Raw genomic sequence first — 20,784 nt, 5'->3', positions numbered from 1 at the left:
GGGTTCCACCCTGTTATTTAATTTTAGGTTCCCTTGTAGGTTTTTAGTTCTCTTCTGCTGTGAAAATGGATTCAAAATATTAATTTATTAAGTCTGCCATTTCCTTATTATCCATTATATTATCAGCTGTAACTCTAATAGGTCCACATTCCCCCTTGCCATTCTTTTCCCTTAATATATGTATAAAAACTTTTACTGCTGGATTTGATATTTAGTGTACGGTTTCGTTCATCCTTTTTGCATCTCATTACTTTTTGTATCCTTTTGTTGTGTTTTATAGTTCTCCCAATTTGCTGGATTTCCACATTTCCTTGCATTTGTGTAAGCCATAATTAAACCTTTATTGAACTGTCTCTGACCTTGTCGATTGGCCACCATTGCTTAAATGCACATGTGGAACTTTTACATTTTTAGGGGTATGTACTGGTTTCATGCAAAATGTGGTCACCACTTGGGCTGGATTTCTGGCCGGAGTAATGGAAACACAAACTGTGGGATTTGGGTGTTGTGATGGGACTGTAAGGTTTTCCAGGTGGACGAACGAAGGTGGGAGGTGTGAGCTTCCTTGTGCATGTTTCTGTTGATCCGATCAGGTATCAAAATAGCTCCTTTTTTTAAATTAGCTGACTGCCTCTAGCTATGTGGACAAGTGCTAGAGTTGTGGCTGCAGTTACTGTGTACTTACATCAATTGACTGGGGAGAGTGTGTGGCTGTATAAAACTTGCAGGGTGCAGAAACAGTGAGGATGTAATCACTGTTGCCTTTTACAACTTAAAAAGTTGCTTCAAGAAAATTCTCCTGATACATTGGTTGGTAGTAAAAGTTGAATTTTCTTATGGAATATAGACAAGTTTTACTTTCCATGGTTTGGTCTGGTAATGGGTGAACAGAATACTGAGTACGTAAGACTCTTGCAGTACGCCTGACTCTTTAAATAGATGAGAAGTGCAGTTAGGGTGATGTGGTAAGTGACGCTGAGCTGAGAGAGAGACTCTGTGCAAGGTTAACACTGTAAAAGAGCAATGCCTTTATTTTTTGCTACAATTTTTAAGTGCGGGGGTAAAATTCCTTTGTTCCCTACGCCTCTTTTGTCCTCTGCAACTTCCTGGTAATCAGCTGGTGTAACACAGCCAATGTTGTCAATACCAATCTTCTGTTTCCATATGCAGGTGTTCTTTACCCTGTTATTTTTGTGTCTACCTCTTCCTTTTTGCATTCTCACTGGGTTTCTAAAAAACTAAAATTAAAAAAAAAGACAGTTGTGAATAAAAAATGCTCCACTTCCTAATTCAATTAAATGATTTAGGATGTTGAGCTGTTTTCAAACTTGGGATATCTATTTTGTATGGATCGTTTTGAGATGGTGTGTTTAGAGAGCTGTGGAAGCCGGGTCATTGAGTAAATTTTGGCAGAAATAGACAGTTTCTTAACCGATCAGGGAATAAAGGGTTATGGGGTGAGGGCAGGGAAGTAGAGATGAGTCCATGATCGGATCAGCCATGATCGTATTAAATGGCAGAGCAGGCTCGAGGGGGCGTATGGTTTATTCCTGCTCGTATTTCTTATGTTCTTATAGAATGTTTGGGAGGGTAGGTAGAGGGAGACACCTGTGTCTGTTCACAGGATCAGATCTATTCACATTGGCTCCTGGTCCATCAACGCCTTACATTTAACATTCTCATCCTTGTGTTCAAATCCCTCCATGGTCTTGCACCCCCTCATCTCTAACCTCCTCCAGCTCTGCAACCCTCAACGCTGCGTTCTTCCAATTCTGGCCTCTTGCGCATCCCCAATTTTGCACCCCACCATTGGCAGCTGTGCCTTCAGCTGCCTAAGCCCTGGAGTTCCCTCCCTAACACCCCCCCTCCTCTTAAGATGCTCCTTAAAACCTACCTCTTTGACCAAGCATTTGGTCAACTGCCTTAATCTCCTTGCGTGGCTCGGTGTCACATTTTGTCTGAGAACGCTTCTGTGAAGCACCTTGGGACGTTTTACTACATTGTTTATTTCTCACCACTTTCTGAAGTTAGTCTGAGTCAAACCTGCAGGACTTTGAGCGGGACGGAGGGGTCTCCAAACCAGTGTAGCTTTTAAATATCAAAAGAACATAAGAAATAGGAGCTGGAGTAGGCCATTTGGCCCCTTGAGGCTGCTCCGCCATTAATAAGATCATGGCTGATCTGATCATGGGCCTCAACACTTCCCTGCTCATTCCCCATAACCCTGGACTCCCTTATCATTCAAAAATCTATCTCCAACTTAAATATATTCAATGACCCAGTCTGCACAGCTCTCTGGGGTAGAAAATTCCAAAGATTCACGACCCTCTGAGAAGAAATTCCTCTATCTTTTTTTAAAAAACTAGACTGCTCCTTCTTCTAAAACTATGCCCCCTAGTTCTAGATTCCCCCACAAGGGGAAACATTCTCTCTGCATCTACCTTGTCGAGCCCCTTCATAATCTTCCACGTTTCAATATCACTTCTCATTCTTCTAAACTTCAATGAGTATAGGCCCAACCTACTCAACCTATCTTCATAAGACAACCCCTTCATCTCAGGAATCAACCGAGTGAACCTTCTCTGAACTGTCTCCAATGCAAGAATATCTTTTCTTAAATATGGAGACCAAAACTGCATGCAGTATTCCAGATGTGGTCTCACTGATACCCTGTACAGTTCTAGCAGGACTTCCCTACTTTTACACTCCTTCCCCCTTGTAATAAAGGTCAAATGATTTACTACATCCTCTATGGTTTTGTTTTTTGAAGACTTATTTGGTGAATCACAGGTTCCTTACTGTGTGCATTCACTCCAAGCTCTCTCTTTTGCTGGCTAAGGAGACAAATTGATCAGCACCATTGGCCAGTAGCAGTTCTTCATTTGGCATCTGGTTCCGGATGCAGTGGCTGTTTCAAGCACTTAGCAGAAGCTTCAAAAATGAACCTCATCTATAACTTATCAGCCATTCCTCGGAATCGAGGAAGATTTGCTTCCACTCTTAATGAGTCCTTAGGTGGCTGAACAGTCCCTGTCACACGTGGGACATCCATAACTTATAAACCGACCATAGAAGCAGTGTTACACTCTTCCAACTCTGTTTCTGAACAACATGCTATAGAGGCATCCCCAAGTTCCTGAAAGACTTCCATTTATATAGCGCCTTTCACGACCACCAGACATCTCGCCGCACTTCAGTCAAGGAAGTACTTTTGGAGTGCAATCACTGTTGTAATGTCGGAAACACGGCAGCCAATCTACACACCACAAACTCTCAAACACCAATGTGATAATGACCAGATAACTGTTTGTCATGTTGATTGAGGGCTAAATATTGGCCGGGACACCTGGGAGAACTCCCATGCTCTTCAAAATAGTGCCAAGCAGCAAAGTCTCGCATGCAAGCACGGTGCAATTGGGTTTTCATTGCAGTGGAGTTTTCTGAACCCTGTTAAGATTCCACTGCACTAAGTGGGTGTCTAAAAGTTCACTAAAAACTGTCTTGGATTATTGATCACAAACACACCTGAACTCATATAATTTTAACATTGTGTTGATTTATATATTATTTAAATTATTTCTCCCCCCCCCCCCACCCAAAATGAGCTCTCTGTAAAAGGAAGGGATTTGTTGAACATCCTGGTTCCACCAAGTAATCAGTTCAAATGCATCTTGCAGTCAGACATAGAGATAGTTTGTTTATTTTTAGCCAAAGGGTTGCTATGAGCCATGATGGGGAGCTGTGTGTACAGCAGCATTATACATAACAAATAATTAGGAGCAGGAGTAGGCCATTCAGCCCTTCAATAAGGGTAATGGTTGATGATGTCTGGAAGGATGTTTCCAGTGGGGTTCAGCAGGGCTCAGTACTGGTAGTCCTTGCTTTTTGTGATATATATCAGTGATCTAGATTTGAATATAGGGAGTATGATTAAGAAGTTTGCAGATGAAACTAAAAGCGTGGTTGCTGATGAAGAGGAAAGTCATGGATTGCAGGAGGATATCAATCTAATGGTCAGGTGGGCAGAGCAGTGGCAAATGGAATTTAATTCAGAGAAGTGTGAGTGATGCACTTTGGGAGGGCTAATAAGGAAAGGGTATACACATTAAGTGGTAGGCCACTTAATAGTGCAGATGAACAAAGGGATCTTGGAGTGCTTGTCCACAGATCCCTGAAAGTAGGTCAGGTGAATAAAGTGGTTAAGAAGACATATGGAATGCTTGCCTTTATTGGCTGAGGCATAGAATACCAGAGTGGGGAGGCTAATGCTTAAATTGTATAATACACTGGTTAGGCCACAGCTGGAGTACTATGTGCAGTTCTGGTCGCAATATTATAGAGTGCAGAGAAGATTTACTCGGCTGCTGCCTGGAATGGAGAATCTTAGCTATGAGGATAGATTGGATAGGCTGGGTTTGTTCTCATTGGAACAGAGGAGGCTGAGAGGAGACCTCATTGAGGTGTGTAAAATTTTGAGGGGCCTGCATATAGTGGATAGCAGGAGCCGATTTCCCTTGGTGGAGCGATCAATTATGAGGGGGCATAGTTTTAAGGTGGTTGGTGGAAGGTTCAGAGGGAATTTGAGGGGGTGCTGCTTCATGCAGAGGGTTGTGGGAGTCTGGAACTCACTGCCTGGGAGAGTGGTGGATGCAGAAACCCTCATCACATTTAAAAGGTGGTTGGATGAGCACTTTTGAAGGGTTACGGACCTAGAGCTGGTAAGTGGGATTAGACTGGATAACCTCTTGTTGGCTGGTGCAGATATAATGGTAAGTACAGCAGGGAATCTAATACGGCCAGGGTGATCTCCTGGACTAGTTTTGATCACCTCGATGGGTCAGAGAAAATTTCCCTGTTTTTTTTCCCCCAATTGGCTTGGGTTTTTATCTGGTTTTTGCCTCTCCCAGGAGATCACATGGCTCCAGTTGGGGTGGAGTGTAGAATGTTTCAGTATAAGGGGTGTCGCAGTTGTGTGGGGCGGACTGGTTGGGCTGGGTGCTCTTTACCTTTCCTTCATTGTTCATGGGTTTCTATGTAACCTTCAGGGCTGCTAACCGAGAGCCGTGTGGCTCTTTGTCGGCTGGCGGGGACACGATGAGCCGAAATGGCGGCCTCCTGCGCTGTGGATTTCTATTTCTGCAAGATCATGGCTGATCTTCTACCTCAACTCCACTCTCCCACACTTCTCTCATCGCTTGATTCCCTTAATATCCAAAAATCTCTGTTTTGATATACTCAAAGATTTAGCATCCACAGTACTCTGGGGTTGAGAATTCCAAAGATTCACAACTCTTGGTGTGCAGAAATTTCTCCTCATCTCAGTACTAAATGGCTGACCCCTTATTCTGAGGCTAACACCTGGTTCTCGACTCCCCAGCCAGAGGGAACATCCTCCCAGCATCTACTCTGTCCAGCCCCTTTAAGAATTGTATACGTTTCAATGAGATCACCTCGCATTCTTCTAAACTCGAGGGAATATAGGCCGAGTCTCCTCATGGGGCAATCCCCTCATCCCAGGAATCAGTCGAGTGAGCCTTTGTTGCACTCCCTCTATGGCAAATATATCCTTCCTTAGATAAGGAGACCAAAACTGTACACAATACTCCAGGTGCGGTCTCACCAGGGCCCTATATTATTGCATTAAGACGACTTTACTCTTCTACTCCAATCCTTTTGTAATAAAGGCCAACAAACCATTTGCCTTCCGAATTGCTTGCTGTATCTGCATGATAACTTTGTGATTCGTGTACAAGGACACCTAGGTCCCTCTGAACACCAACATTTCCCAATCTCTCAACATTTAAAAAAAAAAAAATTCTGCTTTTCTATTCTTGCTATCTGTCACATTCTAGCCCATTCACTTAACCTGTCTATATCCCTTTTGTGTCCTTCTCATAACTTACTTTTCCATCTAGCTTTGTATCATCATCAAACTTGGATACATTGCACTCAGTCTGAGATGGTTGTGGTTATTGTGTTGCAGTATGAACCGGTGCTGGAGTTCATTGGTGTTTGCTCAGCGTTACTGAAAATAAAGAGGAAGCAGGAAGTCATATTCATGACTAGATTTTTTAAAATCCTATTTTTGAACATCCCTGTTGTGTGCAATTTATACTCCCAATCAGAAACCGGAGTGTTGTGACTTGCCTCATGATCCTGTTTCCAGTTCCCAGGAATATACCACGGGATTCACAACTGGTTTGAATTGTACATACTTGTTTGGGTATGTGCACCTAAATTCTGTACAAGTATATAGAAACATTCTCTGCTGGTTTGGATATTAAGCGACATTCCGAATGGTTTTATGCATCATCGCGGGGTCAAAATCCTGGAACTCCCTAACCGCACTGTGGGAGTACCCTCCCCACACGGGCTGCAGTGGTTCAAGGTGGTGGCTCACCACCATCTTCTCGAGAAATTAGGGATGGCCAATAAATGATGGCCTTGCCAGCAATGCCCACATCCTGTGAAGGAATTTTGAAACAAAATACATTCCTAATATATGACTTTGCAGAACATAATTCAATAAAAACATTTTTTAAAATGTGCATATTTGCAGCTTAAGCTCAGGATGCCAAGGCATCAGTGCAGACTCTAGATACTTTTTTAACTGGTTACTGGAGATCTTAAAAGTCCAATGTAACTTTGCTACAATTTGGACTTTAAGTGCGCTCTGGGTAAGAAAGCAGGGCTCGTTCACACTGCATGGCAGTGGTTGTATGTAAAGTTAGTTCTGGTTAGTCTAGGATGGAAGGTCACTGTCCCACATTGCTGAACAGATCTCCTTGTGAAAGGCCATGTTGCATCCTTACAGTATCCTCTCCTCTCAATCAATGCACATATACATTATAATCGCACACAACCCTTCACCAGACTGATTCCCGGGATGGCAGGACTGACATATGAGGAGAGACTGGATCGACTGGGCCAGAAGGATGAGAGGGGATCTCTTGAAACATATAAAATTCTGACGGGTCTGGACAGATTAGATGCAGGAAGGATGTTCCTGATTGTTGGGGAAGTCCAGAACCAGAGGTCACAGTCTAAGGATAAGGGGTAAGCCATTTAGGACCGAGATGAAGAGAAACTTCTTCACTCAGAGAATTGTGAACCTACTGCAGAGAGTTGTTGAGGCCAGTTCGTTAGATATATTCAAAAGGGAGTTAGATGTGGCCCTTACGGCTAAAGAGATCAAGAGGTATGGAGAGAAAGCAGGAAAGGTGTACTGAGATTGAACGATCAGCCATGATCTTATTGAATGGTGGTGCAGGCTCAAAGGGCCGAATGGCTACTCCTGCACCTATCTTCTCTGTTTCTATGTTTCCATTTCTGAAATGCAGGGCTGCATTCTCACGTGTGCAACCGCTGATCTTTTTAAATTCTGATCTGTAATCGCTAGCTGTCGGTTGGGATATTGTTCAGGCTATAATAGGAATTAACACAATTATTTTTACCACTTCATATTGAATCCTTTTTAAAATTTGTGTCATGGAGAATCCTATAAAGATGCAGATATGATCAATTCACGGGGTGTCCTGAGGGTTGCCAACCCTCCAAGATTGTCCTGGAGTGTCTGGGCACTAAAGACCAATCTCCTGGACATTGCTGCAAGCAACCCTGGAGAAAATTAATCGGGGAATTATTGTATCTTTAGTTTTTTCCAACGCTATATTTATTAGTTATAAGATTATTGCCGATGGGGATTATGGACTGTTTTACTGGACGGGGTGGTTGGAATCAGGAAGTCGTGTGAAACCGCCAGGAATATGCCCAACCAGAGTTGGCAACCCTGAGTAGTATACTGGGAAATCTTTCAGCAGTGGCTTTTCCCTGGGGTTTTTGAGGGCTGATAGTAGATCCATTAATCTGTCTCAAAGCCTGATGGTCGAGGTTGCTTCCCGTACTCCCAGGAGGAATTAAAAAAAACAAACGCACAAAATCCACATGATGGTCAGCTTGAAGACCTGGTCAAAGCTTCATGTAATTGGCCACAAGGCGCATGTGATGGTGGCCCAGGGTGAATTGGCATTTTTATTGAAAGAAATACTTGGATTTATATAGCGCCTTTCACGACCACCGGATGTCTCAAGCGCTTTACATCCAATGAAGTACTTTTGGAGGGTAGTCACTGTTGCAATGTAGGAAAAGCAGAAGCCAATTTACGCACAGCAAGCTCCCACAAACAGCAATGTGGTGATCACCAGATAATCTTTTTTTTGTTATGCTGAGGAATAAATATTGGCCAGGACACCAGGGATAACTCCCCTACTCTTCGAAATCGTGCCGTGGGATCTTTTATGTCCACCTGAGAGAGCAGACGGGGTCTCGGTTTAATGTCTCACTGGAGTGTCAGCCTGGATTCTTTTTTTGTGCTCCAGTCCTTGGAGTGGGACTTGAAATCACAACCTTCTGACTCCGAGGCGAGAGTGCTGACCACTGAGCCACAGCTGACATTTTGGGCCCAAGTTTCCACAGGATAAAAAACGGGCGCCTCTCCGAGCTGGGCGCCTGTTTTTCGCGCCTAAAACGGCGGCAGAAAAAAAACGCGCTATTCTCGAGCGCTTTGCAGCTCCTTGTCTGTTTGGCGCGGCGCCCAGGGGGGCGGAGCCTACACTCGCGCTGATTTTGTAAGTGGGAGGGGGCGGGTACTATTTAAATTAGTTTTTTTCCTGCCGGCAACGCTGCGCGTGCGCGTTGGAGCGTTCGCGCATGCTCAGTGTGGAAAAAAAACATTGGCACTCGGCCATTTTTGTAGTTCTTTGTAGCTGTTTAATTTTTGAACATTTTTTAATAAAATCACATTGCCATCAGCACTGAGGCTACCCTTCTCACTGTCTCCTTCCCCTCCCACCCCTCCGCAGCAACAAACGGCTCTCTCCTTCCCCTCCCTCCCCTCTCTCCACGGCAACAAGCCGCTGTTTCCTTCCCCTCCCTCCCCTTTCTCCACGGCAACAAGCCGCTGTCTCCTTCCCCTCCCTCCACGACAACAAGCCGCTGTCTCCTTCCCCTCCCTCCACGACAACAAGCCGCTGTCTCCTTCCCCTCCCTCCACGACAACAAGCCACTGTCTCCTTCCCCTCCCTCCACGGCAACAAGTCGCTGTCTCCTTCCCCTCCCTCCACGGCAACAAGCCGCTGTCTCCTTCCCCTCCCTCCCCTCCCCTCCCCTCCACGGCAACAAGCCGCTGTCTCCTTCCCCTCCCTCCCCTCCGCGGCAACAAACCGCTTTCTCTCCCCCCCCCCTGCTCAGCGACACGAACGGCTGCAGAATTCTCCCTGGCTGAAGCACTTTCACACAGGTAGGAAGATGGTTTATTTAATCTTTTCTTTGCTTATAAATGTTTATTCAGGTTGGATTTATTTATATAATATTTGTATAAGTATAAATAAGGATTTATTATAGAATTTAATGACTTCCACCTCGTTCTGGACGCCTAATTTGTAACCTGCGCCTGTTTTTTTTTAAATGTGTAGAACAGTTTTTCCAGTTCTACAAAAATCTTCACTTGCTCCATTCTACTTTAGTTTGGAGTACGTTTTCACTGTGGAAACTTTCAAATCAGGCGTCAGTGGCCAGACACGCCCCCTTTTGAAGAAAAAATTCTGTTCCAAAGTAGAACTGTTCTACCTGACTAGAACTGCAGAAAAGAAAATGTGGAGAATTGCGATTTCTAAGATAGTCTGTTCTCCACCAGTTGCTCCTAAAAAAAATCAGGCGCAAATCATGTGGAAACTTGGGCCCTTTAAATGGGAGAGATACAAAGAAGGCTTTGTGTCCGTTTTAGATCTAGGAAACCTGTTTGTCAGTTACAGGACTCGACTAAAACGCCTTATTTAAAGTTAAGGGTGTCAACAGAAAATTAAAAAAAAATGTAGACAACTTTTCTTTTCAGTAATAGGATAATCAAATTTAGAACAGATTAGCAGGAATCCATGGCAGCATTTAGAACAAAAGAGAGGATGAATTCCTTTTAGGCAAGGGAATAATTGGTGCTAAAAACACTAACTAGCCTGATTGGTAGTTTTGAAGTATAGACTGGATGGTGAGATACTTTTGATTACCCAGTATGAAGCTCCTAGGCTGCCGCCTCCGGCAGCCCCTTCAAGCCCCAGGTCGAACCTCGCTTATCCCGAACCCTCGGGACTGGCCTGTTCTGGATAAGGGATTTTTCCGGATGAGGGGTGGTCACGTTAAATTGGATGGTACTGGTACTGAACAAGGGTATATCGGGGCTGGTTGGCTTGGGGCTGGAAGTGCGGCAGAGAGATCATGGGGTGGGGGGAAAGGGGGCGGGAGTCAGGCCAGCGATTGCGGGAGTCGGCAGCAAGGAAGGACTTTAATTTGTTAATGTTGGAGTTCTGCGCATGCGCCACCCGGTGGCCGGGAATGATTCTGGATAAGAGGTGGGGGGGGGGGTTCAACATGTATCTGTGGATTTTGCCAGTTTACGTCGTGCTTCTGGGTGCAAGTGTTTGATAATTGTAAACAGTAGAAGTCCCCTCCACTTAGCATTTCTCCACATCCCAGCTAAACTCCCCAACAAGCCCTTGCTGCTTCACATCCTTCTATCCATTCCCAGGTTTTACTGAGTCCCACTGCATCGAACATAAGTCGTAGTATTTTGTGCTGCACTTTGTCATGCTTTTCTAAATATTAGTTACACTGAGTCTTTCCTCCTGTCTTTGGGGAGCTGCCTCGCCTGTTCCTACCAACACAGCTTTAGATTCATGTGTGGTAAATTAAGGACCACAACCTCTCCTCACCTGTTGGAACTCTTGTACACTTCCAGGGAGGTGTGCTTTTAACTGGGAATGTCTTCTCCCCTCGAATTTGGTTTGCTGCCCTTTCAAATAAGTAGGATTGAGTTACTCTAGCTGACAGTTTTTTCTCTCTATTCCTGAAGATGGTGATTTGTGCTCTGGTTCAGTTTCACAGGTGGTGGCTGTTTGGTGCTATTGTATCTCGTGCACTGGCTATTCTGTGCGCTGGCAGCCGATTTGGGTGGGTCATAGCTCTGCAATGCTTTTCTCATCCAGTGTCACGTTGACTTGCATGGGGGAAGGGGGTCACTGGATAATGGTCAGGAGCATGACTCGTGTTTCCCACCTATCCATAGTTGAGGTAGATTGTAGCAATCTCACTAATTGCAGTCATGATTGTCTGCTGAGGTAACCAAACAATTGAATCTGGGACTATTGTGGTTTGGATGTCTCATTGCAACCAAAGGAATTAACAACTTGCATTTATGTAGCGTCTTTAACATAAAGCATCCCATGGCGCTTAACAAGAGTGTTATCAATAAAAAAATGTTGACTGAGTCATGGAAGGAGATAGCAGGACAGATGACCAAAGGCTTGGTGAAAGAGGTAGGTTTTAAGGAGTGTTTACAGGTAGAGAGGCGGAGCGGTTAGGGAGGGAATTCCAGAGTTTGGGGCCAGGCAGCTGAAGGCACGGCTGCCAATGGTAGAGCGATTTAAAATTGGGGATGAGCAGGAGGCCAGAATTGGAGGAGCGCAGAGATCTCGAAGGCTTGTAGGGCTGGAGGAGGTTACAGAAATGGGGAGAGGCGAAGCCATGAAGGGATTTGAAAACATGGATGCGAATTTGAAGAGGTGTTGTCGGACCGGAAGCCAATGTAGGTCAGCGAGCAGCGAGTGATGGGTGAACTTGGTGCGAGGTAAGATTCAGGCAACAGAGTTTTGGATTAGCACAAGTTTATGGAAGGTGTAAGATGGAAGGCTGGCCAGGAGAGCATTAGAATCATCCTGTCGAGAGGTAACCAAGGCGTTGATGAGGATTACAACAGCAGATGAGCTGAGGCAGAATTATCCCATCTGACAGCAGTTGCAAATGTGAAGTTGTATGGTGCTGAACCGGTGTTCAGTGTGAAACTGCTTTGCATTAACACAGCAGAAGTGCAGCAGACTCCACCAAACTATTCTAACAACCTAAACAGGTTGCTGGAACCACCAACACCGCAACATCTCATGCGTTATAAGGATATGGGAGCTAGTTTCAGTTATGTAAATTCTGGGAAGCAGTGTCGTGCATCAGTCTGCAAGCTCTGTTGGAAACCAAAGCCTAGCGGCAGTGATCGGTCTCCCCAGTCTAAATGCAGAAGAGTGGTGCACAGATGTGCTTTCAATGCATCCTGTTTCCAGGATTACATGTATTAAAGTCCCGACGAACTCTAGAATGGTCATTTTATTTAACAATCTGAATACAAAACATCATGGAACGTGGTCTTTGGTTAAGAATGAATAAAACTTATTCACAGCAATATCTTCAATTATCAAATACAGTTAATGAGTCGATCGTTGACATCAGTCATTTAACTAGGTTAAACATTGAACCATTGGATTGCTGCAGCACAGGATCCTCAAAATTGGGTTTAATGTGTATCAGGACAGTGTAGAAGGATGGTTACATTGTTCCCTTGCATCTGAACTATGGTAAAACGAAGCAGGCGGTGACCATGAACAGGGCCTCGCTAACTTAGTGCAGCTAAAATACCAGCAAATGCAGAGAGCTTTGCCACAGTCCCACTCACAGCAAAGCGAATGCATTCCATTGGTTACCAGAAGAGCCCAGGCACAACCTCTTGACTCGGTTGCAATATTTTCCCTAATGAGGCACAAATACTCACCGTCAAATATGTGTTCCACTTTAGTTGTCTTTTACCCATTTTCTGTGCCGTTGAATGGTTTGTACAGTTGCGGATGTGTCCTGACCACTGGCAACAGTGCTCCATGTTTGCAGTTTGTTCTTGCTTTTTGTTGCCAGCGTCTTCAGTATATCTAACAGTTTTTTTTTTCAGGTGAGGATTATCCCATCTCTACAATGTCACAGTCTTCAGACAAGTTTAAGGTAATTTTTTTGCTAAGAATGGAAATGGTATGAACTTTTTAATTGGTGCATGAAGTATGTGCCCCTTCCCCTTCCTCTAAGGTCTGATTTAATGGCATCTTTGTTGGCTGAGGGTGGTGAAATATGTGCATTGGAAGGTTGCACTTAGATGGGGAGATCAACACATGTTATATGAATGGGAGAATGTGCCTGCAAGTGACTTCTCCAGGACTTCCACTCCCCCATAGGGAAACAAAAAGGAGCTAAATAAATGCATGATTCAGCTCATGTTTGCTCTTCTGCTCGAACAGTGATGGCGAGGTTTTGTTCCACTTCCTGGTTAGATGCTGCAGCTCACTGTTCAAAATGCTGAGGGAGGAAATGGAAATTTTCAAAATGACACGTGCTGCAAGTGTGTGCAATGATTATCATGTAATCATAACTTTGGTGCAATGCACCTCTGTACATCTTCAATGTGTGCTGGCATAACTCTTGCACTGGTGAGTCTGCTCTGCACTATAAACACTGCACTTTTACCTGATGTAAGTCACACATCTCAAATCTACAGAGCAATGCTTGAAAACCGTTCTAATTTGTGTTGTCTGTATCTCTAAGGATAGAGCAGGCAAGACTCGCATGTCCTTGCTTTGAATGGTAGTGAGAAATGGATGGGTTGACCACAATGTTGAAAAGTTGACCGCATATAAAGACAGATGTTGAACAGAAGTGTGTTTGAGTAAATGTTCAGCGGGTGACCCTGCTGGTGGTTATGAAATTGAAGTGCACAGAGTTAATTGGAAGAAACCTCTGAGGGGGTTTCTACTTATCAATAGTCAACTGAGAGAAAATGGCCCCAGAGCTTTAATCAACAACTTGCATTTTATATCATGACTTTAACATGGGGGGGACAAGTCCCAAAGTGCTTCAGAGACACGATCAGAAAATAAATGTATGCCGAGCTAAAAGGAGGAGATATTAGACAGGCTGACCAACAGCTTGAACAAAGAGTTGGGATTTACAGAATCATAGAATGGTACAGTATAAAAGCTGGCCATTCAGCCATCGTGCCCATTCCGGCTTTGGTGGAGCTATCCAATTAATCCCAGTCCCCTGCTCTCTTCCCATACTCTTTTTTTTTTTCTCAAAGTATTTATTCAATTCTCTTTTGAATGTTACGATTGAATCTGCCTCCACTACCCTTCCTGGCAGTGTATTCCAGATCATAACGAGCTGCGTTTAAATTTTTTTTAAAAACAAGGTTTCCTCATGTTGCTTCCCGTTCTTTTGCCAATCACCTTAAATTTGTGTCCTCTGGTTACCGACCCTTCCGCCACTGGAAACTGTTTTGCCATATTTACTCTATTCAAACCATTCATGATTTTGAACACTTATCAAATCTCTTAACCTTCTCTGCTCCAAGAAGAACCCCAGTTTCTCCACGTAACTGAAGTCCTTCATCCCTGGTACCATTCTAGTAAATCTCTTCTGCATCCTCTCCAAGACCTTGACCTGCTTCCAAAGATGTGCCCAGAATTGAACGCAGTGCTCTAGCTGCGGCCTAATCCAGGTGTATCACGGAGCTTGTGTGGGCCTACCTGCCCAATGGCTCACACATCGACTGGCCATTCCCGAGTCTCACCACAGCAGTGTTGACCTTCACATGTCTCGGGGACAAGAGGATTCTTTGGCTGGCCTTCCGGATTATTTATGTGGACCAAGAAGGTGCATGTGCACAGCTCGATCTATGTGAAGAATGAAGAAAGAATCCAAATCAATGAGTTTCAGCTGCTGATGAGCAATATGACTGATTTGGTTCACATGCTAGAAAAATTAGCAACACAGCTCCTCTTAAAGGGACACTTATGTAACTAGCCCAGAACTTAAATGGCTATTCCTCCCCTCTAATGTAATAAACCCATCTCAAACATTTTTCCTTTTTCCTTTATACTAATTTTTCCCCCTCCCCTCCTCTCCCAAGGTCACTGGGATGCATTTCACCCGACACTGACCGTTGCTGGAGCATGGGTTCCACGGACACTGTCTGCCATTTTTTGTGAGAGCCTGGACAGTGGTTGTGTGCAAAATATCAACAATGCAGCTAAGCCCATTTGTGATCCACACACTCTTTTTAGCAATTAGTGGTACGAACCCTGGCTGATGCCCCCCTGTAACATAAAGGAGCAGGAGCTAATTGTTGTGCGTCTACCGTCGCCCTAGTTAAGATGAGCAAATGCAGCACTGCGTGATCAATCTTTTGAGCTTGGTTGCATGTTTATGTTGACTTCTTAGGTTTCAGTTCACTGCAATTTAATTAAGCCTGCAACAGACTGGAGGTGTTCACGTGATTAAATGTCATATGATCAAACCTCCAGGCTCCAGGAATACATCCAATCGGCAACCCTATGACACGAAATTAAGAAATCATAGAATGGTTACAGCACAGAAGGCAGCCATTGAGCCCATGCCGGCTCTCTGCAAGCACACTTCAGCTAGTCCCACTCGCCCGCCCTTTCCCCGTAGCCCTGCAAAATGTTTTCCTTCAGGTACTTAACCAATTCCCTTTTGAAATCAACAATAGAGTCTGCCTCCACCACCCTTTCAGGCAGCGCATTCCAGATCCTAACCACTCGCTGCGTAAAAAAGTTTGTCCTCTTGTTGCTTTTGTTTCTTCTGCCAATCGCCTTAACTCTGTCCTGGTTCTCGATCCTTCCACCCATGGGAACAGTTTCTCTCTATCTATTCTGTCCAGACCCATGATTTTGAACACCTCTCATCAAATCGCCTCTGCACCTTCCCTGCTCAATAATAATTATAATTATTTATATCGCGCCTTTAATATAGTAAAACATTGTTGTGAAGCACCTTAACAAACAGATAAATTTGACACCACACCTCGAAATTAAGGCAGTCTATTCACATAACTGAAGTCCTGCATCCCTGAAATCATTCTGGTAAATCTTTTCTGCACCCTCTCTAAGGCCTTCATATCCTTCCTAAAGTTCTGTACCCAGAATTGAACACACTACTACAGTTGAGGCCGAACCAGTGTTTTATAAAGGCTTATCGGCGCCTGTGTAACCGCAAATGAAACACATGCTACACATAGGCTTCCCAAATTGTGGAAGTTTTTAACTTCATGGCTTACAATGGAACAGGAGGTGAGGGGCCACTCAGTATTTACGCTGCTGTCTGAAGAATGTGTATTCCAGCTGTACTGTTCTTCAGTTGCTTGATGTCTCTGTAAACACAGATGTCTCTGTGCAGCCATCTGTAGATTTCGGCCAAACCCACATCAAGGAGTTGTGTTTGTCAGGATTTGGCTTGATGGGGGAAGGGGGAGGTGGTGAAACATGTCATTGAATTTACATGGGGACCATTATCAATCAAACCCTGAACTAACAGGCTATAAGCAATCTTATGTTTGGATCAGAGCTTGTGACCTTGAATAGAACTTTGGACTCTGGAATTGATTCGGTGATGCATTTAACTAATTTTTTCCTCTGCAGCAGAGTTTTGGGGGCGCAGGGTGGTTTTCATAGGGACTTGGTTATTTAAAGTGGCCCCTGGTCACATGACTTGTTTTACTGTTTGAAAATTACTCCAGCTTGTAGGATTAAAATATTTCCAGTTTCCAATGTAAAACAGTGGAACTTTAAAAAAAAAAATATATATATAGTTTAGGAATTGAGATGACAAATTTTCAAATGAAAAGGGTGATTGTCCAACATGAAACCTTGTTTGCTTGGTGAATGGACAACAGATTTAATTTATGGGACAAAGTAATTGTTGTCTTGTCTTGTCCAGGGCCCTATTTTACTCAGCTGAGAGGACCTGAAGGGAATCTGAACTTTAAGCATATTAATTCGGCACTTTAAAAAAAATTTGCAATCCCCTTTTGGAAGAGTGGGACAGCTTTTCACTGCTATACTCCCTCATTTACACTCCCACCTGGTGCCATTCTTCATGTGCAAATGCAGTCTCCGGTCACTCGAACCATGAAAAGTGTGTCTGCATTAGAGTTCGTGCTCTTGTATTTCCTTGTACAGCTGGATGCAGGAGAATGGAGTGTGCAATTATCTACACTTGTACAAATTATGCTTTTAAATTACATAACTTTCACCAAGAGCAACTCAGTCGTACTGCTGCTGGCTGAGTTCTGAAGGACATAGCTGCCAGACTCTGTCAGGTGATAAGGGAACCAACACGAGGAAGTCATTATCATAGGCAGTCCCTTGGAATGGAGGAAGACTTGCTTCCACTCTTGACATGAGTTCTTAGGTGGCTGTACAGTCCAATATGAGTGCCACATTCCCTGTCACAGGTGGGACAGGTAGTCGTTGAAGGAAAGGGTGAGTGGGGAGTCTGGTTTGCCGCACGTTCTTTCCGCAGCCTGCGCTTGATTTTTGGAAGCTCTTGGCGACGAGACCCGAGGCGCTCAGCGCCCTCCCAGCTGCACTTCCACCACTTGGGGCAGTCTTTGGCCAGGGATTCCCAGGTGTCAGTGGGGATGTTGGTAACCTACTTGCTGATAGCACTGGTAAGTTTGACGACTGCACAGTCCTTGAAGACCAAGTGTAGTTGAGGCACTACTGTTGTGCAAAGTGGGACAGATTAAGAATATTTCTGGCTTTCCCAAACTGGGCATCCATGAAGCACACTGGGCCACCATCATAATCTGTAACCTCATGGCCTGATATTTTTGTCACTCCTCCCATCAGCATCATGCCAGAATACCAACCCTGGTTCAATGGGGATTGTGGAAATGTGTGCCAGGAACAGTACCAGGTTTGTCTTGGGATAAGGTACCAGAGGGAGGAGGCACTATGTACATCTTCATCCTCAACTGTGGTGAAGCTCAGTACCTGAATGCAAAAGATGAGGCTGGTCTTCGACTCAGTGCCAAGTGGATAATCCATCTCCTGAGGCCCCCACTATCATTGATGCTATTGTCCATCTAATATGATTCACTGCATGTGACATTAAGTGCAAGTGAGTGCAAAGGCTATGGGCTCAGAAAACATCCCAGCTGCAATGTTGAAGACCTATGCACCAGAGTCAGCTGGGTCCCGCAGCCAATCTGTTCTGGTGCACACTGCAGTGACACTGTCATTGACCTGCCAATGTAGAAGATTGCCTCGTGTGTTATATCCACACAAAAGACAGGATAAATCTAACCTGGCCAGTCAATGATGAAAGGTGATGCATACTATCTCTAATCTGTTGTGGTAGTAGGATGTTACTTAACTAATATTTGTAATATTTGACCAGCTATTTGTAAAGGTTTACAAAAAGGGACGCAGAGAACAGACATACTCTAATCATTCTCTGGATGTGGACATTTCTGGCAAGGACGGCATTTATTGCCCATCGCGAGTTTCCATGAGAATGTGGTGGTTGGTCATTGTTAAAGACCATTTCAGAAGGTGGTTGAGAGTCCACTACGGGACTGGAGTTACATGGCGGTCAGACCAGATTTCCCTCCCGAAAGAACATTTGTTGACCAGTTGGGGTTTTATGACCATCTGACTGCTTCGTGGTCATTTTTATTGATGCTTACTTCCACATTTAAAAAAAAAACATTTCACGTTCTCAAACTGGGATTTGAACTTGCATTCTCTGGATCATTAACCCAGGCCTCTGCAGTAGTCCAGTAACACTACTGTACATATGAAAATGCTCTTTGATTACAAACTGATCGGTACATTTGCTTCACTAATAAACAAATTCTCTCACCAGTGCTGATTTCATCTGAAGAGAATTAAAAACATTTCTTTGGACTTTTCCTCTTAGGCTAGGGGATGATCTTTGGATGTTTCTTCCTTCAGATGGACTGGAGCTTGGCTGCTCTCCAGTTGGACAGTTAACTCTTATTTATGTCCCATTTGCTCATTACAAAGTTCTGGCAACTTAGTTTTATCAGCTGTCTACATTGTAATTATCATACTTTCAACAATGGAACTCTGCTCAACTCAGACATTTGCAAGTGATCCATCCCTCTTAATTGGTCTTTCGAAAGATTCCTTTAATTAATGTCACCACTTTGTCAGTATTAATTTGTTTCTCTTTCAAGGTTCTTTCTAAAGTGCTTTATTTTATTCGGGTTGCCAATTTTTGGGATTCTTGTCAGACACTTGTTTTTGTAGTTAGCTAGCTTTAAGTAATCAAATACGAAATACAACTACATTAGACAATGGAAATATAAATAAGAGCGAGTGGCTTTCAAAAGCCAAGTAGCAGCCAAATTGTTTAACTTGCACAAATGATTTTCAATACCAAGTAATGTGGCAGTTATAATGTGGCTGGCCAGGCAGATAAAAAGCAGGAAACTATAGACCAGTTAGCCTAACCTTTGTAGTTGGGAAAATGTTGGCTTCCTTTATTAAAGAAGCAGTAGCAGGACATTTGGAAAAGCAAAATTTGGTCAGGCAGAGTCAGCACGGATTTATGAAGGGGAAGCCATGTTTGACAAATTTGCTGGAGATCTTTGAGGATTTAACGAACAGGATGGATAAAGGGGAACCAGTGGATGTGGTGTGTTTGGACTTCCAGAAGGCATTTGACAAGCTGCCACATAAAAGGTTACTGCACAAGATAAAAGTTCATGGGGTTGGGGGTAATATATTAGCATGGATAGAGGATTGGCTAACTAACAGAAAACAGAGAGTCGGGATAAATGGTTCATTCTCGGGTTAGCAATCAGTAACTAGTGGGGTGCTGCAGGGATCAGTGCTGGTACCCCAACTATTTACAATCTATATTAACGACTTGGAAGAAGGAACTGAGTGTAATGTAGCCAAGTTTGCTGATGATACAAAGATGGGAGGAAAAGCAATGAGTGAGGAGGTTACACAAAATCTGCAAAAGGACATCGACAGGCTAAGTGAGTGGGCAAAAATTTGGCAGATGGAGAATAATGTTGGAAAGTGTGAGATCATGCACTTTGGCCGAAAAAAATCAAAGAGCAAGTTATTATTTAAATGGAGAAAGATTGCAAAGTGCCGCAGTACAGCAGGACCTGGGGGTACTTGTGCATGAAACACAAAAGGATAGTATGCAGGTACAGCAAGTGATCAGGAAGGCTAATGGTATCTTGGTCTTTATTGCAAAGGGGATGGAGTATAAAAGCAGGGAAGTCTTACGACAGCTAAATAAGGTATTGGTGAGGCCACACCTGGAATACTGTGTGCAGTTTTGGTTTCCATATTTACGAAAGGATATACTTGCTTTGGAGGCAGTTCAGAGAAGGTTCATTAGGTTAATTCCAGGGATGAGGGGGTTGACTTATGAGAAAAGCTTGAGTAGGTTGGGCCTCTACTCATTGGAGTTCAGAAGATTGAAAGATGATCTTATCGAGACGTATGAGAGGCCTTGATTGGGTGGATGCAGAGAGTATGTTTCCACTGATGGGGGAGACTTGAACTAGAGGGCATGATCTTGGAATAAGGGCCGCCCATTTAAAACAGAGATGACGAGAAATTTTTTAGGGTTGTGAATCTGTGGAATTGCTGCCTCAGAGCTGTGGCAGCTGGGACATTGAATAAATTTAAGACAGAAATAGATGGTTTCTTAATCAAGAAAGGGATATGGGGAGCGGGCAGGGAAGTGGAGCTGAGTTCATGATCGCATCAGCCATAATCGTATTGAATGGCAGAGCAGGCTCAAGGGGCTGTATGGCCTACTCCTGTTCCTATTTCTTATGTTCTTCTAACCAAGTTGATCCTGAGCACTGCAGAGGGCCCAGTAACTTGTTGGAACAACTCAAATTAAATTTTTGTTGCCAGGCAGAATATTTGACATTTACTGCTCCATGAACGTATCTTTCCTTTTGGCAAAGCTTCAAGCAGTTTTAAAATGGAGAAGAGGAGGAATTTATTCTGAGAGTTGTGAATCTTTGTAATTCCCTACCCCCAGAGAGTTATGGAGACTGGGTCATTGAAT

General features: G+C 43.9%; 1 protein-coding gene across 1 annotated transcript in view; it reads left to right on the top strand.

Moving 5' to 3' along the window:
- septin2 (septin 2) overlaps positions 1-20,784 on the top strand; it is a 77,387-nt gene that overhangs the window by 21,928 nt on the left and 34,675 nt on the right. The window contains 1 exon segment of the mRNA XM_070883242.1: positions 12,818-12,867. Within this exon segment, the coding sequence (XP_070739343.1) occupies positions 12,841-12,867 (27 nt within the window). The 5' untranslated portion in view covers positions 12,818-12,840.

Source organism: Pristiophorus japonicus, chromosome 6 (assembly GCF_044704955.1).
Source record: "Pristiophorus japonicus isolate sPriJap1 chromosome 6, sPriJap1.hap1, whole genome shotgun sequence".
NCBI classification, from domain to species: Eukaryota; Metazoa; Chordata; class Chondrichthyes; family Pristiophoridae; genus Pristiophorus; species Pristiophorus japonicus.
Note: the sequence above shows the minus strand (reverse complement) of the source record. Positions and strands in the feature narration are given on the sequence as shown.